We start from the raw sequence: 27,733 nt of genomic DNA, 5'->3' as shown, positions 1-27,733 counted from the left end.
AGTTCTTACCCATAAAAGAAAAAAAGCTAGACCAGGAAGTGTCCAATGTATTTAGTTTTCTAGCTTTACTTAATATGTGCTATCCTATTCCTATCCCAAAGGATCATAAAAACAAACCCTTCCTGCATGGAAACCTGTGGTGTGTGGAGGAGCTTTCATCTTGGTTGCAACCAACACGACAACCATTACCCCAATGAGAACATGCTCAGTTTTTTTTCTTCCAAGTTCGATGGATGGCTCTGCTCTATTATGCTGGTAGGGACTTGGTACAGACAGCACATGAGTTGGGAAGAAACTCAGAAACATTAAAGTAATATGCTTTATTTGACATAAAAATAGGACTGAGTTTTCTTTTATCCACGGTGAAGAGAGAATATCTTTAAAAACCACCCTTTTTGGCTATCAAATGAAAGTCTGAAAATAGTAAAGGGGATTTTGGATATTGTCTAGTAGGAGGGTGATGGAAAACTCATCTTAAAAATATAATCAGTCTATTGTCAAGCACCACTACTCTGAGAGATTAATGAAAATTATCATTTTGACCCCCTACCAACAAGATCATGCACCTTGAAATTGTAGCAGCCAAAACAATGTTATTGGTGAAGAAATCTTGCCCCAACTAATTTAGCACAAAATGATTTCTGAATTTATACTTTTTTCCAACTCAATGGTTGGCTTCAGAAAATACTACTCTAGGATGGTTGGATCAAATCTTGAATAGACAGTGGATGGTCTCAATACGCCACTTGTCAAATTTCAGATTCAAATTTAACTAAATACTCCCCTGTTTATTCACATGCACCTCCATGTATATCCATGCATGCCTACAATACTCTGACCTCTACTGTGCTATTTTAAATTTGGTTTGAAACTTGACATGTGAGCAAGAGATCTAGGGGTCTACCTCTCCACAAAATTTTAGCCTATCTAATACGCCAAATGGCAAATTTTTGGACCAACCAAACAAACTTTGCCCCATATATATGGTCAGCAAATAACGAACAAAGCAACAAGTTATCACATTGAAATATTTTTTAAGGAAAAACAAAAACAGAAGTACTTCATTGCTAGTCGAAATGTCGAACTCTCATTAACATGTAAATTTTGACTGGCTTTTATACATTGACACTCACCCTGGTGATTGAAAGTACATATTTTCAAACAACGTGAAGCATCATAGTAAGAACCTTTGGATTTTTTATTTACCAAGTGCAACAGAAGGCCAAGGCTAGAGATGCAGAAGATTAGTCTCAACTCAACTCAGCATTATCCCAACTAAATCAGGTAAATGCAGAAGATTAATTTATCAAAATATGTCAACTATTCATTAGAGTAAGTTTACATTATCATCCATGCAAAGAATCATACCTGCTTAAAGCTTGCAGTAAAAGCTAAGAGCACAAACCCCACATAAATTAAGTTGTGCCTATTGTCAATTCCACAGGACCCAATCCCTTTCTTGAAACCTTAGCAGAATTTTGATTCATCAACAAAAGCAGAAGGCATCGTTTGAACATGCCAATCAACGGTGGTTTAGACTCTCCTCCTAATTCACATAAATCAACAAAGCCCCTTGCACGGTATATGTCATTCCCACTCAATCGTTGATGGAGGTTTTGATGTAATGTCTTGTACAACTCTGTTTACACCCCTAACACTATTGCAAATCTTTCGGGCCACATCATCAAGGAACTTGTGCTCAAAATAGTACCTAAAAATGTTCCAATTCATGAACAGATAAAAGAAATGAATTAGTGAACACTGTATTAAACCAGAATTGCTTCCCCAGACATTTCCATATGCATTGGGGCTTTCAGTTGTGGACTGTTAGTCTCAACAGTTTCTTTTTGAAATTGATCACTGGCATGGATCACATTGATCAAATTGGTCCTGAATATGCAGTACCATTAATCCTTCCACTGTTTCAGATCATACATTTTAGCATATTCTTGTTTTTCCAAGGCACCAGCTAGAAGTTTTCCATAAGTTAACCAACACAAGAAAGATGTGAACACAAGAACCAACTATTAGGCAACAAACCCCCCCAAGAAATATGCAAACGCAACAATCCATCAACTAACAGATAGAAACCCAAACATAACAAACATCACATAAAGTTGTAAAGCAAAATAGAGATGTAAGAATTTCACTCATTCTCAACCACTAAACTGATAAGAAACTGAAAATAGAAATAAAAATTCAGGAACTAGTTTTGAGTTTCCAGTTTCCATTTGTAGCTCTTTTTCTGCCTCCCTTTTCCCTATCATTTATTTAGCACCTAGTATCTTCATTGTTCTTGTCATGCCCTCCCGAAGCTATTGATTCCCACCCTACTAAAAGTGATAGAAATGCTTACTCTTTGTTCTAGTCATGTCCTCTTGAACCTATCATTTCCCAGTCTGTCAATGGTACAAATATGGTAAACACTTCACATGACTCCTGAGATTAACTCTAGAAACTGCACTTAGAGTGTGAAACACCCCAAAGCTGACCTACATTTCCTATTTAACTTAAAGTTCCAATGAAAAAGCTGTATCACAGCTCATGGGTCAAGACATATTGAGAGGATGTCTCAGTAAGGTACTCAGAAAAAAAAAGGGGGTAGGGGCAAGTATTTCCACAGTCAATTGCAAGATTAATATTCCATGAACCATATACAGTAGCATGCAGAGCTGGAAAGTCATGATAACCCCATAAAATAACTGCTTGCGGAGAACTAGGTCTAATTCTGAAGAACATATCCCAAAAGATACACCTGAATTCAAAAGAATAGGGAAAACTAGTTTTGACTATGCAAAGAGAAAATATTAAAAAAGAAAAATTCTCACCAATCTGCTGTCATTCCATCCTGGCTTGTAACAGCTCTAAGAGCAACAACATGAGAATGTGTCCTCTGATCACCTTGAACCCCAACTGATCTTATTGGCAGAAATACTGCAAAAGCTTGCCATATTGAATCATAGAGCCCAGCTTCTTTAATTGACTGAATGAAGATTTCATCAACCTGAAGAGATATTCTGCAAATATAAATACCAGAAAATGGCATAATATTTCCCTCTATAAAACACTAAGCAAACCTGGCGAAGGATCTCTAAGGCATTTCCTTCAGTAACATCACCCAAGACTCGTACTGCAAGGCCAGGCCCCGGGAAAGGATGCCGCTTTAGAAATGCTGCAGGGACATTCAAGATGCTCCCCATTTCCCGAACCTTACAATAAGCAGTAACAAACAACAGTTAACGGAAACAGAAGACAAATTACATGAATAAATGTGCCAAGAGAAAGTAGATCTCCAACCTCATCCTTAAATAGAAGCTTAAGGGGTTCAATGAGTTTCAGTTTCATGTCCTTGGGAAGCCCCCCAACATTATGGTGGCTCTTGATTGTGTGAGAATGGTTTCTTCCACTTCCAGGAGGTGGGCATGATTCAATAACATCTGGATACAAGGTCCCTTGAACCAAGAAAATAGGCTTCTTTCCTAACTTATGCTCCAAATCTTGGGCAAAATCATCAAAGATGCAGATGAATTCTTTTCCAATTATTTTCCTTTTAGCCTCAGGGTCTACGACACCTTTGAGTTTGCTAAGAAATTGCTCTGCTGCATCAACACAAGTAACAGGTAGATGAAGATCCCTTTCGAAGGTTTCCATCACACGCTCTCTTTCCTTGTACCTACATAGGAAAACAAAGACAATGTGATAAGAATTCGAATCAATGAAACACCCAGAAGGAATGGGACCAAAGTACAGAAACTTGCAGGCATTCAAAAACTAAGTTACTCAGTCTGTATATTCTGATATTTTCAACAATTGTAATAAAAAGATGAATACTGTCAACTTTTCCTCACGAAGGTTTGCAAGCTCACCTCAATAAGCCATTGTCAACAAAAACGCAGTGAAGCCTATCTCCTATTGCCTTATGAACCAGAGTAGCCGCAACAGTGGAATCTACACCCCCAGATAATGCACAGATAACATGATCTTCAGAACCCACTAAACCTTTGATCACTTTAATTTCTTCTTCCATTACATCTTGCATGTTCCAATCAGCAGTTATTCCACATACATTGAAAAGGAAGTGGCGTAGTGTTTCCATCCCTTCCGGGGAATGTGCCACCTATACAGGGTCAACTAAGATGACTGTCTATGATGAAACAGTGAACAATGGGACATAATCGAAATACCCACCAAGCAATGAACTAAATCACCAATAGATCCTTAAATAGAGAGTAAATAAATGAGAAAAGCAAAGACCCATGGAAGCTAATAAACCCATACCATGTCTACTCAACAGTCGTGATGCATACACTGTAGTATTTGTTAGCTGTATGTTAGATGTGTACGATAGCTGTTACTGTTACCTTGTATAGTTCTTCTGTAATATCTCTGTTACCTTGTATAGTCCTAAGGATTGAGATCCTCTCCCGCGCGGGACGATGTCCAGCGCACATCGTCCGGCTGGGGAGGCCTCGATCCACACGCCACTGCACTGGGATGTGTGCGGTGGTGTTGATCGAAGCCCCCCAGCCACACGATGTGCGCTGGAGAGGATCTCGATCCTCCTGTGTAGGTCCTTTCTTCCGAATTTAAACCCTTCTAAATGAATATACTACACAGTGTTTTACCAAAGTTTACAGTATTAACAGATATCAAAGTGAGACAGGTTAGATGCTACAAAATGAAGGTTTAACTATAATAAACCTTCTGGTAGCAGTGACATCATAAACCACTCAAAACAATCCGCCAAGCATAGTCACCATATTATTATTTACATGTTTCTTCTTTATCCGTATTAATTCGTTATTGAAGCAAGTATGTCATCCAATGATCCACATCCGTTTAACTCAATTTGTTAATTTAAACTACAAACAAAAACCAAAAAGAAAGGAAAAAAGGTGTCAACATCACAAAGAAACCCATTGGAGTCTACCTATTGAATGAATAATGAATCAATCAATCAATCAGAGAGTAGAACGATAAGAATAGAAACAGGCCTATTTACCTCCGGGTGAAACTGAAGCCCATAAAACCTTCTCAACGGATTCTCGATCGCCGCAACGGAGCCTTGCTGACTCCTGGCTACAACCGTAAAATCATCAGGGAGCTTGGCAACCTCGTCGCCATGGCTCATCCAAACACTCTGTTTGTCGCCGACGGCTTTAGAACCAAACAATCCACAAGCCCTCTCTACTATAATCTCCATTCTCCCGTACTCCTGCTTCTCTCCAACCCTAACTTCTCCATCAAGCTTCTGCACAATTAGTTGCAGACCATAGCAAATACCCAACACGAATATATTATTCGCCTCAACGTAATCGACGAAACCAGGCGGAAAGCAGGGCGCACCATTGGTATGAACAGAGTGAGGGCCACCGGAAAGGATTATAACACGAGGATTGAGTTCAGTGATGGATTTGAGAGGAGATGTACCGGAGATGCAAAGGGAGAAGACGGAGAGTTTTCTGATTCTACGAGTAATGAGATGGGTGTACTGAGAACCAAAATCCAGGATAAGAACTAGGTTCGACAACATGTTTTGGGGTTCCATGGTTACTATTCCTCTCTCCCTCCCTTCTGCAACTGTTTGCTTATGCCGTGAAATGGTCGGGGTGCGATGATATAACGAGTGAAGGGTATTACACTATTAGTAATAACTAACAACGATTAGGGTTTTGGCTTTGGCGGGAAAGAGACCCCTGTCTTGTGAAGTGGAGAATAATCCGCGGGAGTGCGGGACACCCATGGTGAAGGGAGAATCTCTTCATCCACTCCATCTGACGTTAGGATTGGACTTTAAAAAAAATGTATTTTGGACTACGATTCAATAGGGTAGGCTTTAATCATGAACTGAGAGTACAATCATAGAGTCTTTTTCTTTTTTGGTAGAATCAAATGTAGAGTCTTAATCCTCTTGATGGGTGGGGGTTGGGGGAGAAAGAGGGATACAATCATTAAAGGGGGGACTAGATGAGGAACTGGAGGCTTGAAACCGATACAGCCTCATTGCCAAGTGTTCTATCACACTTACTGGTGCAAGTTTGGCCCTGATGGCCCACCTCCCCATCCCAACCCGAAGTCCTCTTAGCTGAGCCCAGGCACGGCTTGACCCTGACTCAGGGTCAGAAAAGTCCAACCCTAAACCACCTTTAAGGCTGGGCTGGGTTGACCTTGATTGACCCTAATTATAGTGCCACACTAGTGATGGTGGAAATAGCTGTGGTGGTGGAAATGTTGTTGGATATGGAGGCAGCGCCAGTGGTGAAAGCTATGATGTTGTTTCCTCTATGAGTGGAGATGGCAACTATGCAATTTGGCTCTTATGGTGGCAGCAAGGGTATGTATTGACGATCCAAAATGGAATTACATGGACAACAAAGAGCCCAATCACTATATCGACAACAACAACAAGAAGGCAGGGTCAGGTTGGGCCGGGCAAGGCTCCACCTGAGGCCTCAACCCTGGCCCGACTCGACCCAAACTGACCATGTCTTCTTGTTCATGTTCTTTCTTCTTTTTCTTCTCAACTTGGCCAACCCATGCATCTCCCCCCCCCCCCCCAACCACAATGGACAGGGCCAATCAAGGTCAACTCGGCCCAATCCTAAGGATGGGTCAAGTTGGATTTTTCTGGCCCTAAGTCAGGGCCGGGTTGGGCCTGGGCCCAATTAAGGGGACTCAAGGTTGAGTTGGGATTTTAGAAGTTCAGGCCCAACCCGACCTGTTGCTCCCTAACCACACTTGCTCATTCCAGCTGCCTAGCAATTGTCCTCGCTATAATGGTGGACACTTCTATCATTCGCATTTTACGTAGAATTGATGGACATGGTTCATAACTTCACAAAAGGGCTACAACATTTTTAAGTTTTCCTAGACCATGCAAACTACCATGGAATCCATGGGTTACAAACACAGTTGTCCAAAGTGATCTCTAACCATCTTACATCCAAGAAATGGTTCATGCATCAAATTTGAAACTCAAATTCAATCATAAACGCATGCACTTTATCAATATTCTTGCAATCGCCATAGAATCTATGGATTACGTACATAGTTGTTTGACATTGTTGACCGTTGGGCATCTAAAAATTGGTATATTCAAATTTCAAATTTAAATTCAACCATGTATTCTCCCTTCTTTGGATTATTTTCTGCTCTATTTTCCCAAGTTCCTCTAATAGGGGGTAGAAATGATCACCCTACCCCATGCCTAGGTGGGGTCCACCCCCCCTCCCCTCTTATTAGAGAGACTTGGGGAAATGGACTGGGGAGAAAATGGAGCAGATAATTTTACTCCTTCTTTTGCCACTTGAACAATTCCATTTGACAATATTTCACTCTCATTTAGTTTTTGGTAAAGATATTTCAGTCTCATTTGAGAGGATAAAAAATTACTCCTCAACAAAACAACAGAGTAAACTCAAGAAAGCCTGGTTCAAAACCAGGCCCAGCCCATCCAATAAACTTATGCTCGTCTGGGGCTTAAAGGAGGATCATGTGGTCAGACCGGCAAATTACGGTTCGCAGCAGATGAAAGAAAGTTTGTGGTTTTTCACTTTTCCTAAACAAACCTAGTGTAGTGCGCATCCATCGGATTTGGCTCTTGTCCTGCAATGGCGGGAGCTGGAGCTGAAGCGTCTAGCCCAGCAAAACCACCTGAAAATAGGGGGTGGGGTGGTCATTTCACATGTGGGGCCACCCCTATTTTCAGGTGGTTTTGCTGGGCTAGATGCTCTAGCTCCCGCCATTGCAGGTAAGGGTGTCAATATCTAACCGAAATCGAAAACCGAATCCGAAACCAAGTCGAATTAATTGAGCCAAGCTGAACCAAATTAATTCAGTTCGGTTTTGGTTCAAATATTGGATATATTAATTCGGTTCGGTTCCATGTCCAAAACCATCGGTTTGAACCGAAACCGAACCGAACATCCATTTAATCCCCAAACCCTATTTCTTTTAATTGTGTAAAAGATATTTAATAAGATAATTAAGTAATTAAAGATTTAAAGTAAGTAATCAAAACCGTATTTGTTTTTTGGTAATTGTTTATCACTATAACTCTAATTCTCTAACCGATTGGCTTTTCATATTCTTTTTTCTATTTTATTGCTTTTATTTTAGTGTTACTCTTTTACTTCAAGTTAATCTTACAATTCTTTCAAATTCAAACGTTCCATTGTCTCCTAAGTCCGAACGATCCAAATATCTAATCGGCAAGGCATTTTGAAATTTACTAAAAACAAAATAGTATTGTCAATTTGAAGGTTTGATGGTGTTGTCATTCCATAAAAAAAAAGGAACCATATATAAGAACCGAATTATATTGCAGTAAAAATCAAATGAGACCCGAATAAAAACCGTTTTATGAAATCGAAATAGAACCAAGACCTAATCGAACCGAGGGGGGTTCGGATTTGGTTGCAAGTACAAAATCGAGTCGAGTATCGATTCGGTTTCGAGTCACACTTACAATGCATGGAACCAGACCGAATATCCAAAACCGAACCGATTGACACCCTTAACTGCCGGACAGGAGCCTTTTCGGCACCCATCACTCTCGACCATCGCACCCTTTGCTCTTTCTGTCTCGCTTGTGCATGAGTGTGCGTGTGTGGTTGCGTGTGATAACTTTCTCCATTCCTACTTTGCTTCTGTTGCACCAAATAATGTAAATCCATTTCGTCTTTCATATCTCAGAAAAATTTTCATGGTAGTCCCGTTTCAAATTATCCATGAATTGTTCGACAAGTTGTTATTCGAAATTTAAGTTCTTGCATGTAATGCGCTGTTGGTACAATGTGCTGGGAAGACATGACTCGGGGATTTCACGGCTTCTTGATCAAACATGGATTTGGCTCAGAAGCTTCTATTGTTACGGCTGCTGTTCTCTCCGAGATAGGAGATCGTGTGGCTACTGTTTGACGATACACCCACGGTCTACGAAGGATTTGTTTCTGTGAAGTGCAATGATTGTAGCATCCTCAAGAACGGCCAATCTGTTGAAGCCCTTTCATTTTTAAGATAAATAAATTATGAAGTTGTGGAACCTAATCACATAAGCATTGATAGCATTCTACCTGCTTGTGCTGATCTTGGTGCTCTGTCGTTGGGCAAACAGATAAAGGGAGAATTATCTCTGTTCACCATATTCAGCTCATTTATTGATTTGTAAGCAAAGTTTGTTGAACTGGATGTTTCAATTTTGCTTTTCAATTGGATTGTGAGTAAGGTTATAGTCTCGTGGAACACCATGATTTGCTGGTGTTTGGAAAACATTGGATTTGTTTCAAAAATGCAATCTGGAAACCACCATTAGGAAGCATCAGGAGCTTGCTCGGAGTCGGGTAAACTTAAGTATGGGTTAGGATTGCATTTCTACTTGGTAAAGCATGGGTTTTTTTTGTCTTGTTTCTATTGAGACTTATCTTCTAAGACTATATATGCAGAGTTTGGTGATGTCGGCTTAGCAAATAGTCTGTTTGCCCACCTCCATGAGAAAGATCTTCTTGTCTGAAATGCAATGATATCTGTCTATGCTCAAGCTGGGTATCCATTTTTCATACTAGGACACATTCAGGCAGATGCAATCAGTAAATGTGAAGCCTAACAAGGTCATCTTCAGTGGGAGCTCAAGAGCATGGGAAGAGTGTAAATCCCCAATGTAAGACTTGGGTACTCATCCAATGCATATATAACATCCAGCTTTGATTATTAATAGGCCAAATTTAGGAGGCTAAACCAAGGAAAAACCTTTTTTGGTAAACTTCCCACCAAAGATCTTATATGCTGGAGTTCAATGATAAATAAATGGGTATGTTATGAATGGATGTGGTAAGGAGGCCCTTGAGACCTTCTCTGATATGTTGGGAGTGTGAGACAAGGCCAAATGGCAGTCTTTGTTTCAGTTTTGTCAGCCTGTAGCCACTGTGGTGGTTTGGAAGTTGAAACTTGGAAGTGGTTTCATTACATGGAAGGGAAGTATGGCATTGTTCCTACTCTTGCACACCATGCTTGCATGTTGGATTTGCTTAGTTTTCAACGATGGATTGTAGAAGCTCTTGGATTTATCAAGGTGATGCCAGTGGAACCTCTGCAACCTCAATAGGGTCCCTGTGAAAATCAGGAACGGACAACTCCCCAAATGTTTTCTACACATCTGGTCATTTCCAGATGATATCATTTACTTCTGGTCATTTCTAGACTATATGGGGAACATGGGGGAACATGGTCTGTGGACAGATGTGTAGATTTTCTTTCTTTTCTTTTCAATCAATGACAATTAAGTTGAGTAGCAGAATTCTCATTGATCTCACTAGGCAATTTATTTATTTATTCTTTTGGCCAAAGCCCAAAACCCAGTTAATGACTGTAAAACCAAGAACCGTTCTGGTGGCTTTTCAGGTCTAACCTTCTTAAAAAGGTCATCAATAATCAAATGGTCATCTAAGTAACTCCTGGGCGTCTTTGTGCTTTGTAGTTTTTCAATCTTCAAATTAATGTACTTGGTAAATATTTGAAACGTATCTTCTAATGAGTCATATGAAGTGTCTTAACTATGGTTGAAAAATCAGGTTTTTTACTTGGGCGAGTCACCCGAGTCGAGTAAAAAAAAATCTTAAAACCTAGTCAAGAATCTTGAAGACTCAGCTAGGTTTAGAAATGCCCAAACTCAGTCCTGCTCAACCTAGTTTTTCTCTTGACTTTTAATTTTATCTGAGTCATGCAATAATCACCGAATTAGGCTCATTTATGGGCATCCTCTGTTACACTGTGTTTCACACTTTTTCTCCTCAGTTGAAGTTCCCATACTAAGACACCATACACTTTGGACTAGGGAAATATAAAAAATAAAAGAGAACATTGAAGGTACACTTGGGCTTTGTTTGTTTCGGTGTAAAATTTTATCAGGAAAATTTTTCATGGCAAATTTTACTTCGTAAATGTAAAATTTTCTATGTTGAAAAATTTTCTAATGTTTGTTTCCATAAAACAAACAAACATTGGAACACTTTTCAACATTTAAAATTTTACATCTAAATCTAGGTAAAATTTTACGCCGAAACAAACAGAGCCTTGGGAAATTTAAGAAAGAGAAGACAGTTGCTGTGCACGAGGTTGACTCGTTTGACTCACCAGATTTTTTAAAGAGTGAGTCGAATAAAAAAAACTGATTTTCCAACTATGCCTTCTTAACTCCTAACATTTATTCCCATTTCCATCCCATGTTAATAACAGTCATAATTAAATTGGAACTCCTAACGTTACTAACTTCACATTGCCACGTTATAATATCTGTGACTTCTGTTCCCTTGTCTGTCTTAACCATATCACTTACTCACTTTCCTCCCTTTTTCTTTTCCTTTTGGATGTTGATAGAACCCTTCACTCTCTATCTAAATATGGAGGGAGGAATCCTAGAAGTGCTTCTTGTCAATGCTGAGGGCCTTAGACACACAAATTTCATTGGTACTCTCTCTCTCTCTTTCTCATTGGAACTGTTTAGTGATTTTAACTTGTGAGTACTGTTATAGGAAAACCCAGATATTATGTCATCCTACAATGTGGTGACCAGACACATAAGAGTAAAATTACAACAGGTCGGTTTTTCTCTTTTGGATTTGTTTGTGAAAATTTATGCAAATCCATGGCAATATTGTTATGCTAATCTGTTTTTGACTAAACTGATGATGGAGTTTGTTTGTGTAGCTAAAAAGAAGAAAGCTTTCTGGAATGAGAAATTCAAATTCAAAATCCCATTTTCACAGTGGCAAAACCTGTCTCATCTTAAGTTAAGAATCATGGATAAGGAAACTTTCACTGAGGGTGGTTTTGTTGGTGAAACCATGTACTTATCTCCTTGACTTGAACAGCTTTTAAGTTCTACCTTATATGATAAGCTATTGTGTGGTAATATATTTGTTATATCTGTAGTGTTCAAAGAAAAAATCTCATTCTGTTTTGGGAGAGGTGGTGGTGGGGTGGGGGGGGGGGTGAGGGAGAGCTTTCTGATTATAGATATTTCTCACAGTAAATGCAAAATTTTCTTTCTTCATCATCAGTTTCGTAATTTAACAACTAAATTCTTGCATCTTTTAAGTGCCTGAATCATTGGACATTGGGAAATTGTTTGAGATAGATATCATTCTGTATGCAGAGTTCATCTTGGAGGGATACTAACTGAAGGAAATGACAAGGGATTCATAGAAGTGGAACCAACCTTATATAATGTTGTTCTTGAGGATGATACATACAAAGGAGAGATCAAAATTGGCTTTAAATTCATGGCAAATGTATGTATTTCTGTTTTTCAAATGTATCCGTGCATTTTGCGCATTGTACAAACATGTAATCTTCTTATTGTGCATTCAAGAAATCTGTTTTATGCATGGATGTATGTCAGCACTGATGATCTCCTAATCTGCAGGTAGAAGTGCAAAGGGAAACAAGAGTATGTGATGGGCTGGACAAGCAAAAACCAAAGTCAATATGTGGAACACTCTTCAGTTTCTGGAGAATTATTTGGTGGAGGTTTTTCTTTCCCAATAAGAAATCATCTTCTATGGATAACCAGAAACTGATTTAGAATGTCCATTTCAGTATTCAAGAATGAATGTGGTGACAGTTAATGTAGCTTTCCTTCAATGGTTAGTAAAACAAATTTACAGAAGTGAGAGTAAATAATGTGATTTGTGGATTCTGCTCTGTAGTCACAGTGTTACTGACCACATACAGACTTGATTAGGAAAGAAACCACTTCCCATTTCAGTACCACTAATCCTTTGGATGCCTGAAACCTCCATGGCCAGGAATTTGGGGGGGGGGGGGGGTGGTTAGCCCGACAGCGGTCAGTTAGTGTACATCTGTTGGGCTTATGAAACTGGGAAAGGTCTATCCACCCTAAAGCTCGAGCTTTTGGGTTGGATGCCCTCAAACAAAGCGGGTTGTCCTTGCACTGGCCATGTGGAGGCCTATGGCCCAAAGCAGTGCCCAGTCGCTTGATCCTATCATTGATCCTGTAAAGAGGTGAAACAATACTGTCAAACATACATTACTGAAAATATGAAAAAAGAACACTCAAAAAACTGTAGTGTTTAGGGGGTGTTAGGCTCTACTTTAATGCTATTTATTGGATATTTATTAATAAGCTTCAGGTCTGTATCCAGCTCCACCATGTCTTCTTCCTCTGATAAATGTGGGGTTTGAGGAATCGGGATTGGATCGGTCGTTTCTGATCACAATCGGCTGCAGATGATCCCGATTCCCACCGAACCAATCCAGTACTTTTAGGTTTTATGGCTGATTTTGGCCCACCATCTGCTTCTTTCTTGACTGCATGTTATAATTTTTATCAGGACAATAAATTACTCAAATTTTCAGAAAAGAGGTATTAATTTCAAAGCTTGTAAGGTCATTGTCCCTCTAATGATGTTTCCCCCCCCGGCCATTAATGGAGCTCATTTAGGAAAGCGTTTAGATACAACCCCATTGCTAACACCAGTCTCCAAGGCCTAAGAACCTTCCTTTTTTGGATTATTATCCTCTCCAATTCCTAAAGTGTGGCAGTGCGGCAGTTTTAGGTGGAGATGTTGACACCTGGCAGCTGCCGCATCCAATGGTCTGAGCTCATTGATATGGACGGTTGGATGTAGCAGCTGTCAGGTGTCGACATCTTCACGTAGCACTGCCGCACTACCACACTTTAAGGAATTGGAGAAAATAATTTTCAGACCAAGATCCTTTGCAGTACTACCGGGTGTGCGGTGCACATCCTGCGGCACAGTAGAGGCCATGTGGCTGCGGAATGTGCACTGCACACCCAGCGGTACTGCAGAGAATTTTTAACCATAATTTTCCTCCTTTTTCCTTCTGCATTTGGGGTGGGGTGTGTGGTAGATAGGGCCTAAGGTCTCCTTCTCACATGTCATGTTTCAGCTCAAGTGAAATACAATGCATGGACATAAATAGAAATGAAAATCAAGTAATTTACCTAGTATATGTAAAGTAGAAACCCTATATCCTCGTTGTTCGAATTGGCCTTCACTGATTCTGATTCTGCTAGAATCGACCGGGAATTGATAAAAATCGGCCTGAACCCTAGGAAAGACCCAATTTTTTGAAACAAAAATCAGATCCAGTCGATTCGACCATCATCGGCTATTTGATTCCTTTTCTTAGAACCGTATCCTGTCTAAATGGACTCTTTCTTGCCAATTAAAGAGAATTAATTTAGTTCAGAAACCCAGTCTGAGTGAGAGAGCCCCGATAACTAGTGTTGGCACCATATAAATAATGTTCAGCCATGGTTTCCATTAGGACTGTAAGTTTGACATGATGAACCGGAACCCGCCCTGAACCAGATAGGACGAACCTTGGATGGGATTTTCAGCTTGTGAACTGGATCAAGGTTGAGATTTTTAGGCCCGAGACCTGCTCCACCCTGTATATGGAAAAAGATCTTGTGCAGCTGTGGCAGGAGCCGCATAGGTGCAGCACGGCTAAACGACAGCAAAAACAGAGGTAAGGTAGTCATTTCACAGGTGGGGTCCCACCTGAGCCCCACATGTGAAATGACCACCTCCCCCCTGTATTTGGGGTGATTTTCGTGCTGCACCTGTGCAGCTCCCACCATGGCTGCACAAGAACCAAGTCCCCCTATATATAATTATATAGTAACATCATACATACAGTAATATTTTTTTTGAAAGAATACAGTAAAAATACAGTGCACCTGTTCTTGCCCAGCTAGGAAATGACAAAAAGGACAATCAAGGTCAATCAGTACCAACCCACCCCAGCCCGGCCCAACCAGGATCATAAGAGCCAGGCTAAGCTGGATGGAGCTCGATAGGTCGAAGCCTGGGTTGGGATATTCCAGCCCAATCCTGGATGAGGTGGGCTGGGCCTGGGTTGAGTTAAGGGGACCCTAGGTTTGGGTTGGGGTCTTAAAAAACCCTGCTGATCAGCCAAGTCGGGTTGCACCCCAGTTTCCAAAACCAAAGTATCATCCTCTCTTTTTATTTAGGACCGAGTTTCCCTCCACCCTCGGTGAATGGGATCCCATTCCCCGAGGGGCAGGAGTGGGCGGGAATAGGTATTGGGAGGGTATTTTAGAATATACGAAAACTCTAGGAGGGGTTTGTAAACCCTAGAATGATGGGTAAACTGTCCTCTATGGGTATATGAAAACTTAATCCTTTTATTAATCTTAAAAATTTCATAACTAGCCTTGGTGTTGGTGGTTTGACGTGGCTAAATGAGGGCTTAAAATAAATAATTCTTAATCACCACCAAAGAAGAGGAGAGAGAGAGAGAGAGAGAGAGACGGTGAGTTCTACTGCTTTAAATTAATGGATACGCTTCAGGTTCACACGTGTCGTTTGAATAACAAAGTCATACATATGAAGTATGAAGAATGTGGTGGGGTGGTTGGGTTCTATCAAATGTCAACACCTTCCACGTCTCCAAGATGAGAGAGATCAGATGGCTGAGATCATAAAATGGACGGTTCTGATCTTCTACAACAGTCTTTATCAAAGAACATTCTCTCGTTCAGTGTATGTTTCAAATGTTCTCTTACCTCTCTCTCTCAAGTCAAAATAGATCTCAAGAAACATACCAGAACTGGGAAGCACGACTTGTTCACAACCTCTTTGAAACTTTCGATTTCAATCTTTTAAGAAACCAAAACTTTAAATTAAAAAAAATAATCACATATATTAAATCATTTGTAAGAGAATGAAGACCAAAATTTAAGAATCATTTCTGAGAATTATACTCTACGATTCTGCCACATGCCTCCTCTTGAGCTTACCTTTACCTTCCGACCAAACTACCAACCACATCTTTTTTAAATGGCTCCACAAGCATGCAACTACGATCGCCATGTTCTCATTGTTTCTCAATATAAACTCATATCTTCTGTAAATGAGTTCATTAAACAGCTAACAAAAATATTTGATCACACAAAATATAATCTTTAGTCAGATTAATTGGGTTATAAGAAAATGAGGGTGATCTAGGCCCTTGATTGGAACCGATGCAATGACGATTCTAAGTATCGGTATATTGTATTGGTGTATGGATCGAAACATATCAGATACGGATTAGATCGATCGAGACTGATACTGATACTTATAACTATGCACTTGAATCATGGTTTCAGGTATCGGTATTGGATTGGCTGTATCAATCGATTCATATCGATATCCGCCACCAATACCTCTCAATATTTTAAAGGGTAAAATGGTTTGATCTGGTCTGGGTCTGATACGACCAATCCATATTAGTATCAACTGAGACCAATACGAGTACCGATACCTAAGTCCATGGCTTGACTCATCTTTGTTTTTAATTCCAAAGATATAATATTGAAGAAGACAAATACTAGGAAATTTTTAAAGAATTTCAGATAAATAATTGCAGAAGAGCTGAGATATCTATAGTCTAATACTATGTCTTCACACGTTCGAAGGTTATAGATTTCTCCACATATATCTATTCGTTTCGGTGTTTTCTAAACATGATAAAAGGAATAAGAAACGAGTGCTATCAGATTACTCTCTATTTGGACCACATCCAAGAGCTAAAAGTGTCTTCCAGAAAACCCAAAAGTCATCTTTGTCTCTACCTCTTAATCCATGGCCAATGCTTGCAACCTTGGAAATGGCCAAATGGGTCAGTGACATTCCAGTGCCAGAACTAAATCCAGAGATCAAATAATCAGCATTTGTGTCTTTCCTTGATCATGAGAGAATGGAAATCTTCCGTTTGAAGGCTTCTGGAGAAAAGGTAGCAGAGAAGAAAAAGGGACTCAATAGGAGTTAGGAGGGAGCAGTTTCAAACGGTCATTGGACACGTTTTGCGTTGGGAATTCAAATCTGAGAGAAAGGTAAGGGAAACAAATTGGACTCACTTTTCCTTTTGCAACGGTTGCCTTAAGTTTTCAAATACCGTTGCTTCAGCTTTTAGAGATTACTTTATGCTGTAAATCTTACCTGCAGATTCAACAGCAACTTAGTTGAGTTGTATGGATAAAAGGGAACCAGTGATAGCTTTTTTCCTTTATAATTTGTTCTTCATGGTTTTGAATTTTTTGTTTATATCCTTACTCAATTTGCAAGTTTTTTTTTTTTTAAACAAAGGGTGTCTAGGAATCATGAATTTTTAGTCTTCCCCATCTTGAATTTTAGTTCCTGCTAGCTTGCTGAGACATTATAGTTTGTGAACACTGCAGATTTTGATCAAACAAACTGAGATCCAAAGACCAATTAGATGGCCTGTTTCTCAGTTCCTGATGAGAGTTATGCTTTGCGTTATCATCCGTCTCCCTCCACGGATCAAACAACAGAGACACCTGTGTACTCTACAACGAGTGGTGATTCATTCAAGTACTGCCGGACCAACTCTGAAACCTCAACCTTCTCAATCCACACTGATGACAATTCCTTTTCTGAAGAAAGCTCGTCTTCAGGCTGGCCAAGTTCAAGTTCAAAATCTCTGACCCATAATCAGACTAACCTCGGCAGATCATCAATGAAGAACCACTCCAAAGTCGTAGACAAGAAATACAATGATCAAGAAGTTACAGACGCAGGTTGGTTAGTCTGTAAATTCTGTTATAATCCTTCTTTATACTCATACAACCAATGTATCCTAATAGGCTAATTACTATTTGGAATTCCCCAGATATGGAAATGATGAAGGAAAGGTTTTCAAAGCTTTTGCTGGGGGAAGACATGTCCGGAGGTGGGAAGGGTGTCTGCACAGCAGTTGCAATCTCAAATGCTATAACAAACCTCTATGGTATGTTTGCGATACTCAACCAGTCAAGATCTTTGTTTCAACCCTTTAACCTTTACTTCTATGTTTATATGCAGCTACTGTTTTTGGTCAGAACTTGAGATTAGAACCTCTGCCCTCTGATAAGAAGTCTATGTGGAAGAGAGAGATGGCATGTCTTTCATCCATATGTGATTACATAGTTGAATTGGTACCTGCCTGCACCAACCATCCAGATGAGGATGCTGTCGAGGTAAGAATTTGGCATCCATAGCTCATGCTTTGGCACAATCACTGCTTTCTGTTTCTTTCATTCTAAGACACTAAATTGTTATCAGATGTCAAGCACACCCAGATCAGATATTTGTATGAACCTCCCTGCACTGCAAAAGCTGGACACAATGCTCTTGGTAAGAAAATGTCATTCCACCTTGATTTCCCCAGTAACTTGGCTTGCAGCAAACAATTTTTCTTTTCGCAAATGGTAAACTCTGGTTTTTGGAGCAAAACCATGATAGAAATCCTTTCCACAGGAAATATTGGATAGTTTCCAGAACCAGGAATTCTGGTATGCAGAGCAGGGAAAGCTTGGTGCAAATGAAATTCATTCTGCGTCATTTCGGCGAATTATTCATCGACAAGAGGATAAATGGTGGTTGCCGGTACCATGTGTCCCTCCAGGAGGCCTCTCTGATAAGTCCAGAAAGCAATTGCAACACAAACGTAACAGCACATTTCAGATTCACAAGGCGGCCAAGGCTATCAACAATACCATTCTTGTTGACATGCAAGTTCCAGACACATACTTGGCAACGCTTCCAAAGGTAAGACACCCTGCCAATCCAATGGCACAGCCAAAAAAATAACAGTTAGATTCTTAATCTTCAATTCTCAGCCTTCCAAGTCTCCTAAGATCCACAGAGGATCAGTTGAATTAAGTTTTAAGCATGAGTGTATAAAACCATCTTCGCCTACGCTAATGTTGATTCTTGTTGCCAGAGTGGAAAGGCCAGCGTTGGAGATGCAATTTACCGATATATGAACGCTACAGATAGATTTTCCCCCGACTATCTTCTTGATTGCCTAAAAATAGCTTCAGAACATGAAGCTCTAGAGGTTGCAGACCGGGTGGAAGCTTCAATGTACACATGGAGGCTCAAAACATGCATAAAACACTCAAAACCCTCCTTGGATATGTTCAAAGATATAAGGGATGATGGAGATAAGAATTACACACTAGCCATTAGAGCAGAAAGCATGTTGCTATGCTTAAAGCAGAGGTTCCCAGAACTATCCCAGACAACCTTGGACACAAGTAAAATCCAATACAATAGGGTAAGTACACAGAGCTTAGCTTGATCTCTCTGTATATCTAATTATGTTAAAATGTCAATAAGGGCTTGAATAGAGATCATTTCTTGCAGGACATAGGGCAAGCAATCTTAGAGAGCTACTCAAGAGTGTTGGAAGGTTTAGCATTCAATATTGTCACTTGGACAGAGGGCGTGCTATCTGCAGACAGGTTAATGAAACACCAAGTTCAGAGGAAACCATGAAAGAGTTTGATTCTAAAGTTGACATCTGAATCCAGTTCTCTTCTCCAACCTCAATTTTGTATATTAAGAGATTTCTCTAGTTATAGGCATCACATGAACTAGGGAACATTTGAATGTGTAACAATCTGCAAAATTAGTTGTAATTGTAACTTGATAGACAAAGATCGAGGCTGACCAATTTTAAGCTTAAATTGTACTAACAATCAATAGACCAGTTCAGAAAGTATCAAAATAGATTTCAGAAAAAAATCATGTCTGCAATTAAAAGAACAGGATATACTACTCCTCTCCAGGGATTAAAAGCAAAGTATAATTATGGTTCCCACTCGTACGGGTCACCTTTTTCCAGTTTTTAAAGATCGGACATGGAACCACGTCTGAGCTTGGGAGAGGGCTGAGTGACCGAATTTGGTTTCTTGAGAGAACATGAAGACCTGAAAGCTTCCACCTGCGATTGACATTTCACGTAGTCACCCTTGTTCTCCTCCAGACACTTCTTCAGAGCTTCGACATCGCATGGAGACATAACCTTTTTTGCACTAACGTCATCCGTTTTCCCGTCCATCGCTTCCACAACGCAAAAAACTACAGAATTTCGAGTTCCAATTCCTATAAGATAAGAGTCTGTAATCAGGAAAACTCAAATCGAAACAACTGCAACTCTAATTGGAACTACATGAAACGATGCGGGAAATCTAACTTCGATTCAATTTCTACAATTCAAGCAAACATCTAATAATTTTGAAGTTCTAGGAGAAAAAATCTTAAGAAAACAACGATGATAAGCGTCTGTAATCGGGAAAAAAAACTCAAATCGAAAGAAAACCAAGACCATATAGAACAGCCCCAAATTCAAAATCCAAAAAGAGGGTAAAAATAAAAAATAAAATTAGATAACCAAAAATTAAGTAATAAGATTATTCACCCAAAAAAAAGATCATTCAATAGGAAGGAAAGGAAATCGAGAACTTACAGGTTGCAAGAGAAGGAAGGCCCCAGAAATTCACGAAATGGGTAATTTTACAAACCCTAAACCCTAGAGTTCATAAAACCCACCATCGATCTCCTTCTGCAACTCTCCATTGGCATTATTACAAGGAGAAGGAGGAAGGAAGGAAGGAAGTTCATGACGAAACAGATTCCTCCACTTGTCTTTTGTGTAACCTGTGGGCGATGACGTCATCGGTCATTCTCACGCTACTGTTCCTCCGTGGGTCAAAATGCAAAACACGTGGTAAGATCAGGACCAGCGGTCTCTTTGATCAGAACGGCATATGTTAGCAGTAATTGAACGGCCAAGATGACGACGTTATCAAATGTACGGCTTGCGATTGAGGTTTCCATAGTGGACCTGAGGGGGCCGTCAAGTGTGATGGGCTTCCATATGGTTCCTATGGGCCAGCCTAATAATCCAATGTACATTTGCTCATTGGAAAAATATGTTGAAAATATGCAACTTAAAAAACCACGTGTAGTTAATCGAATTTAGCTCATCTCCGGAGAGCCTAGCATGCCCAGGGTTCTGCCAGCCGTTGGGCTGTGTCGCACACATTTCTAGACGTGCGTCAAGATGTGTGCGGCACAGTTCAACCGCTGGATGCCCTCTGGGCGCGCCCTGGGCACTGAGCTCCATGGAGACGATCTTGATCCTAGTTAATCATGTAACGAAGGTATGTGACATTCTCGGAAATCACAAGACAAATCTAAATCATTCATTTTTATCATTTTAATGACGAATTGTTATCGTCACAACAATTTTTTATTTTACCAAATGTCACAACACATTTTATTTTGTTATGTGGATAAATAAAATTTCATATTCCGATCATTGGATAGAAAAGACATGGTCAGGATTAACCACAAGTCATATTTCAGATTCTAGTTCAATCAAATACTCCCTTTTGTATCGGCACACATCCTATGTATGTTCATACATGTGTACATTATTATGCATTCTCCTACCTCTAAGTAGCAACAAATAGTTCAAAACTGTATATCTGGCATCCCACGATCCTAAAAGTCGATTAACCTTTTGGGATTGGTGTGTGGTTTGTGTGATTACACTTTCATAAATAAATAAAAAAAAAAACAAATAGTTCCAGACTGAAGGTGATCTCTGTCATTTATTGATCATTCCTTTACTGCACAAATTGAATGTTTCTCGAAGAGTTCCAGTTACTGCAATCTCCAAATTTTCATTTGACATCATAAATTGTCACTCGACTTCAAGCACTGACTTAGATATGAAGCACACCAACCCAGCAAACTCTTGCTTGAAAATGAAGAAGTGGTACATGCTAATGAAGTCATTATTTCAAAATTTAATGCTAACGATCCTTTCCTAAGCTAGGGTTTGAGAAAACCGACCCTGATTCTGACCCATCTTATACTTAAGCTAGGGTTTTTGAGTGGGTTTTTTTTTTCCGCATGAAGCAGACAAGTACAGGATCATGTGAATTTACCATTCAACTCCCAGTGAAATTAAAAAACTCATACCAACATATCCCCTTACACATGCTCTCATTGGCCCCTATGCTGTGCTGTGCTGGTGCTGGTGTAGGCGCTGCTAGCACTAAACGACCAGACAGCGGTGTCATATCTTTTTCTTTTCTTTTAATCAATTTCCACCAATTCGAGCTGATTCAACCCAGATCCGAATGGGGCTGGACTGATCCGGATCCTGATCCTTTAAATCCTGATTAGAGCGAGTCGTATGCCGTCTTTCCTTTCTTTCTTTCTTAATCCCATGATCCAAGGAAGCCTGAGGTCCTGGTTATCGTGACACAGTCCAACCAATTTCGCAGTTTTTATTTTCTTTTCACACTCTCGGTACTTCAGATCCAATAAGCAAAGCTTGAACCGACCATCATGACATTCGCTTCCAAATTATACATACCCCTTTTAATAGCTGTTATATTTAGAGACTACCTTGTATGGGAAAAAGAACTCTGGCCAGGAGTGTGGCCTACGCCAGCACTCCCATGAGCCTATCTCTCTCCTCCCCATATGAAAAAGACAATTCTACCCCCTTATTTTAAGGAGGAGAGAGATAGACACATAGAAGTGCCGGCGTACGCCATAATCCCAAACAGAACCTTCTATTTACCTGAAACTACCTACTGTAAGATGCTCCATCCCCTCCAACTCCCAAATACCCTAATTGCAAATATTGCAAAGCATGACTTAAAAAATAAATAATACTCCATTTTGGGCAGAGTAGAGATCAGATACGTAGGAGATTGAAAATTTCGCCAAGCCTGAGAGAGAAAAAGAGAGCTTGAAAAACATCTACATATCATTCTTGAGATATTTTTTTCCCTTCGCCAATGGCCAAAAATAAAACATATCATTCTTGAGATATTTTTTCCTTTCCCAATGGCCAAAAATAAAACAATTATCTCCCTATATATACAACAGCCTTCCACGCAGCACCTGCAAGAGGACAGCAAAAAGGGGGTCATCAAAGGTTAGTGTCCTACCTGATATAAACCAGAGCTGTACCGAAAGTGAGGAAGACCTCTCTCCTTACAAGTGCCCTTGCTCTGAAGAAATCCCTTATGGCAGTTTTCCCTACCACGGAAGGCAAAGGGGCCTTGCGGGGCAAAGAGATACAATCTCCATGTCAATGACGCATAAGTTGAGCATTCATAACCCAGCCATTGTGAGAGCAGCCCAAGCCCCAACACGGCCAAACAATTATACCGACAAAAAATCAACTGTCATCATCCACAGCCCCAATGTATGTAAGGTCCGTTCTTCTCACTCGAATGGCCCCTTTAAGCCAGCTACAGGCCTTCAGATTAGCATTGTCACCACCAACACCAACATTACTGTTGCTAGAAGAAGAACCTGAACCTGTCCCATCGTCCAACAGAGTCCAAGGGTCAACTTCCATATCTTGGTCCGGTGATGGGAATAGCTTTGATTTTCCTGGCAAGTTTGTGGCAGCTCGTGCCACAGAAACTGGGGTCCTTGGTGGTGCATTTGGATTCCCCTGTTGGACGCTTGGAACTGAGATGCTGGATTGAAGCACAGCAAGAGCTACAGTCGAGACCGCTGGCGGCTGACAAGAAATGAAGCTTCGAAGGGAAGAGGGAAGCATTGGCATTGCAGCTTGGAGGCGCCACCGTACTGTCTCCGGCAGTTGCATGCGATCCAAGTCATTCTGCAATAATGGGAGTAAGAAGACAAATAGAATGGGAATTGTTTCAAAGCAGATTCTCCCCTAGCTACTCAGTGAAAATTTGCCCATCATGACCAATAGAAAATTAAAAAATTAAAAAAGTCAACCAGATCGAACCTGTAAATTCTCTGCTACCTCACGATCAAACACAGAAGAATCCCTAGGAGATTTGACGGTTGACTTGGAGGCAGGCTTGAGCTTCAGCCAACTTGGCTTGCAACTGCTCAGTAACCCATGCAAGACGGCCAAAAAGCAGTCAAAGAGGCTGTCTCCAGAAAGATCCAATGGGGAAGCACCTGATACTTCCATTCGTGCTTCCAGCTCCCTTTTGTTTGAACTTCTCTGAATGGGATAAAAGGACAGATCTGCATCTTCATGCACCACTCGACTTCCAAGGAGACGGAGTATGACTGAGGCAAGCATGTGCCTCATGTTCCTACCAGTTGGCTCCCTAAAATGTCCAGTAGATGATATATTCAGATCAACAAGAATATATGACTTGATTGTTTTTTTTGATTAATTTCCTCTCGTAATCAGACAATCTAATTATTAGAAAACAAGCCAACAAGAAGACGATCCTCAAATTTAATTTCTCAAACCTTTCTACCACAAACAGGAACAAAATTTACAATCACTCCATTCATAACTGCAAACACAATAGCTTCACTTCTCATCACGGATTAGAATTCTAACATACGGGGAAACAATACAAAATAAGAGAGCAAGAAATAACCAACAGATCAATTTCAGCTTCAGAATTTCAACTTTCAGAAACTCGGCAAAGCCTCCAAAAAGTCAAAAGATCATCAAAGAAATTCAATAGATCCGAAAGAAATCAATTACTCTTAATGCCCATACCAGAATAAAGTGCCATCATGTCATGGAAAAAAAACTAAATTAAAGACAAAGGAAGAAGAAGGTTGCAAGGCTGTGTGGCGCCTGCTCCCAGACACAGGATGGGCGAAATGATCACCCCCACCCCCCCCCCCCATGAAATGAAAAATCCTACCCCTGTTGGATGCCCCCACATGTGCTCTTATTGACCCCTGTGCTGGTACAGGAGCCAAGCAGCCTGGCAGTGATCCCTCTCCCTAAAGACAATAGTATTTCACTTGTGCAGCAAAGATACATCCATCATGCATTTGTCTTCACTGTACTAATACAAGGGCTTCATCAATTTCACCTTGGTATAAAGTACCAACACTACTAAAAGCTGCCATATTTATTTAATTTTCTTAAATTAGAACCCTCATCATTCTTCAAATGTGCTGGTTTGGAATCCTAGTTTTCTTTTAATTTTTTTTTTCTTTTGGGGAAGGGGGAGTGGTTGGGTGGGATTGAATAGAAGTGTAAAAAACCATTTATAATACATAAAGAAGGGAATGTAGGGGGAGAGAGTATAAGGATTCCATTTTATATAAACCTTCCATTTTCCTAATTGTATTGTCAAAAAATTCTCCAAATGCCTAAGAAAGAATATGCGGAACCTCCAGGCTCCAAATTAGTTTGAAATCATTATTGTTTTCGCCCATGGACTTTCATCAGAGCCTCGGACCAAAAAGAAGTGGACATGAAGCATTTCACCTAAAAGCTTGAACTGTTAGGGAAGGGCAGCATCAATGTATACATCAACACTCCCCCACACGTGCAAGACAAGATCCCATGGTCCTTGCACGTGGAGCTAACGTGACATTTACTTCACGTGGCACCAAGTGAGAAGAAATGTCGAGAAAACTCTTCCGATGCACTTTCCAGGAGTCGAACACTTGACCTCCCTGTTCTGATACCATGTTCACTACCGTTTCACTTAAAAGCTCGAACTGTTAGGGAAGGGCAGCATCAAAGTATACATCAACAATGTCCAATTTGATTGGCGCGTCACATAACTAGCCATGTAGATTTCCCACAAGCAGCAGATTTAGGGAACTTTTCTCTCTCTCTCTCATAACCTAATTAACTGCTTGAAACATTTATTTCTCATCCTGCACAATGATTCCAGATATTTTACTTTTTTTAATACAAACTTCTAGACCACACATCCCTAAAACCTTTGAAATTACATTTTTTAAATGCCTATGACTTGTAACTAATGTTCACATCAAGGACAGAGCTGAAGCCATTAGAGCCATCAGTCATTCAGGAATATGGGGGAGGAGGTCAGTTGAAGGGAAGAGAAGCTGCAGAACAGAATCAAAACAAGTCATAACCATTTCAATGCAAGCAGACATGCAAAGGCTTCTCCAACCCAGATCATGACAAACGAAAGAGGTAACATTGAGGAGCATTACCCCTTGTCCACTGTTAGTTATAACAGGATATTTGTTTCTATAGTTATTATACATTTAGGGCCCATTTGTTTGCAGGGGCTTTCGTGGGATGGGAGACTTGTACTTTTTTCCCAAAAGTTAAGTAATTTGAGAGTGTTTGGATACATGGGGTAAAAAAGTTCCCAGACAGATTCGGACAATTAGGGTTTCCTGTCGCTCCGCTGTCTTCTCCACCCCACCCTCATTCAAAGTCCCACCAATTTGGAGGGACTCTTGCTCTGTTCATGTGGGAAAACTCAATGGCTCTCTCCATTGCAGCCATGGAGCAAAGAGGGAGGCAAGAGAATGGTGCACTGACAGAGAGGAAGGCCTCTGCAACTGTCCACCGGAGACTATAAAGATAGACCGATATACATCCCAACTCCGAAATCCTCCCCAGCCCAATCCACCAACCATGAGAGAGGATATTTCAAATAGTAGTTGGTGTAGTCCTAGGTAGGAGAAGTCCCACTAGGAGCCAGGAGAATGGGTTCACCTAACAAGGCTGGCCGATTGGGGCAGCTTAGGTTAAATAGGGCAGAAATTAGGGTTAGGGTTAACTAATAGTAATGGGGTTTATAGGGTTTTAATATGCAGATTTTAAAGGTCTTAATGAACTAGGATTGGTTAGGTTTGAATAAGTTTTTTTAAATTTCAGAAATTTAGGTTTAGGGTTTCAGGTTTTGAGAATGAAGGGGGAGATGAGATTTAGGGTTTAGAGCTGGAATTAGGGCTGGAGCTCAAGGTCGAGTGTTAAGGGCAGTGTAGGGGTGTTTCGGTTGTAATATGGGCAGATTTGGATGGTTGGATTGGTCTGGGTGATTTTTAGGGTTTTAGGTTTTAATGGAGAAGGAAGGGGATTAGGGTTTTGATTGAGGAGATGGGTTTGAGACTACAGTCGAGTGGAAGGGTTGACTCAATGATGCTGTGATTAAAATTTGAAAGCAAACAGTGGAGGGAATAGGGCTGGACTGATTATAGAAGGAGCTAGGGTTTGTGGGATCGATTAGGTTAGATGGGGGGAAGAAGAAGAAAAGGATACCTTGCAGAAACTGTAAACACGTGGATGTGCAGATCTGCAACAACAGTAGCTTGAAGAAACTTGATTGAAGAAAAAGGACCTCTCGATCTACAAGATGCAAGGAGTCGCCGGAGTCCACCAGCCCTCGCCCTTGATATGACTCACAAGGGCTCCTTGATATTACCCACAAGGAACACTCTCAAAGAGCAAGCAGCAGCATTCATGGCAACAGCATAAAGAAGCGATTTTAAAGCATAATAGGTGGGGGAGCCTCTCCCACGATCTCTTATTAAATAAAAGGCCAAAGGCCTAATTCCTAGGACTAATACAACTCTAATCTCCATCCAAAATTGTGGAGACGTACAATTAAGTGTTTTAAAACAATTCAAAAAGTATAAAAAGACTCAATTGACCCTAATGACTTAAAAACAACTTAAACTACTTAAAATAAAAGAAGATTCTCTACTAGCCAATAGGATATAAGAACCTCTTGGCCAATAGAATCACTTCACTTAAATTAGACCAATTGAACCAATTGGATGCAACCAATTTAAAGCGGTTCAATTAAAAACACAAAATAAAAACTAAGTACAGAACTAAAATAAACTAAACTAAGGCTCCTACTGAAACCCTAGGCTTAGGGTGGCTTCTTCAATTCGAGGAGGCTAGGATCTGCATCAGTAGTTGCAGCACCCAGCCACATAAAAATGTCAAAAATGTTTGATCGATAGTGCGCTACTCGGGAAAAGGAAAAGAGTGGGTGGGAGAACCTATGAGACAAGCTCTCTCAATGGATTCACATTTGCAGAAACCATGTTGATCACAGTGACCTCAGGGTTCTGAAATTGACAGTGAGGTCTGCGAGAAGCCCAAACAAAGCCGATCTGACAGC

General features: G+C 40.3%; 4 protein-coding genes across 5 annotated transcripts in view; 2 read left to right on the top strand and 2 right to left on the bottom strand.

Annotated features, from left to right (window-relative positions):
- Positions 1-1,098: 1,098 nt before the first annotated feature.
- On the bottom strand, positions 1,099-5,629 carry LOC122664336 (GMP synthase [glutamine-hydrolyzing]-like). The gene is made up of 6 exons (XM_043860113.1): positions 5,003-5,629; positions 3,867-4,117; positions 3,298-3,673; positions 3,078-3,209; positions 2,829-3,004; positions 1,099-1,711 (listed from the first exon to the last, which is right to left on the bottom strand). Exons 1-6 carry the CDS (start codon positions 5,546-5,548, stop codon positions 1,588-1,590), a joined length of 1,605 nt encoding a protein of 534 aa, XP_043716048.1. The 5' UTR covers positions 5,549-5,629; the 3' UTR covers positions 1,099-1,587.
- A 5,767-nt stretch (positions 5,630-11,396) lies between these two features.
- On the top strand, positions 11,397-12,580 carry LOC122666030 (elicitor-responsive protein 3). Its single transcript, XM_043862145.1, has 5 exons — positions 11,397-11,463; positions 11,529-11,594; positions 11,704-11,842; positions 12,152-12,287; positions 12,422-12,580. Exons 1-5 carry the CDS (start codon positions 11,397-11,399, stop codon positions 12,578-12,580), a joined length of 567 nt encoding a protein of 188 aa, XP_043718080.1.
- A 3,957-nt stretch (positions 12,581-16,537) lies between these two features.
- On the top strand, positions 16,538-19,489 carry LOC122664337 (rop guanine nucleotide exchange factor 3-like). Its single transcript, XM_043860114.1, has 8 exons — positions 16,538-17,079; positions 17,176-17,590; positions 17,683-17,799; positions 17,874-18,028; positions 18,114-18,185; positions 18,309-18,599; positions 18,775-19,110; positions 19,200-19,489. Exons 2-8 carry the CDS (start codon positions 17,269-17,271, stop codon positions 19,329-19,331), a joined length of 1,425 nt encoding a protein of 474 aa, XP_043716049.1. The 5' UTR covers positions 16,538-17,079; positions 17,176-17,268; the 3' UTR covers positions 19,332-19,489.
- Positions 19,490-22,608: 3,119 nt separating this feature from the next.
- LOC122663909 (mediator of RNA polymerase II transcription subunit 12) overlaps positions 22,609-27,733 on the bottom strand; it is a 29,428-nt gene continuing 24,303 nt past the window's right edge. For both annotated transcript variants that reach the window (XM_043859575.1, XM_043859574.1), the window contains exons 12-13: positions 23,632-23,965; positions 22,609-23,496 (exon numbers count right to left, since the gene is read on the bottom strand). In XM_043859575.1, coding sequence (XP_043715510.1) covers positions 23,044-23,496; positions 23,632-23,965 — 787 coding nt within the window. In that variant the 3' untranslated portion in view covers positions 22,609-23,043. The remainder of the gene's footprint in view (positions 23,497-23,631; positions 23,966-27,733) is intronic.

This window comes from Telopea speciosissima, chromosome 6 (genome assembly GCF_018873765.1).
Source record: "Telopea speciosissima isolate NSW1024214 ecotype Mountain lineage chromosome 6, Tspe_v1, whole genome shotgun sequence".
NCBI classification, from domain to species: Eukaryota; Viridiplantae; Streptophyta; class Magnoliopsida; order Proteales; family Proteaceae; genus Telopea; species Telopea speciosissima.
The sequence above is the reverse complement of the archived record's forward strand: the minus strand, read 5'-3'. Positions and strand labels throughout refer to the sequence as shown.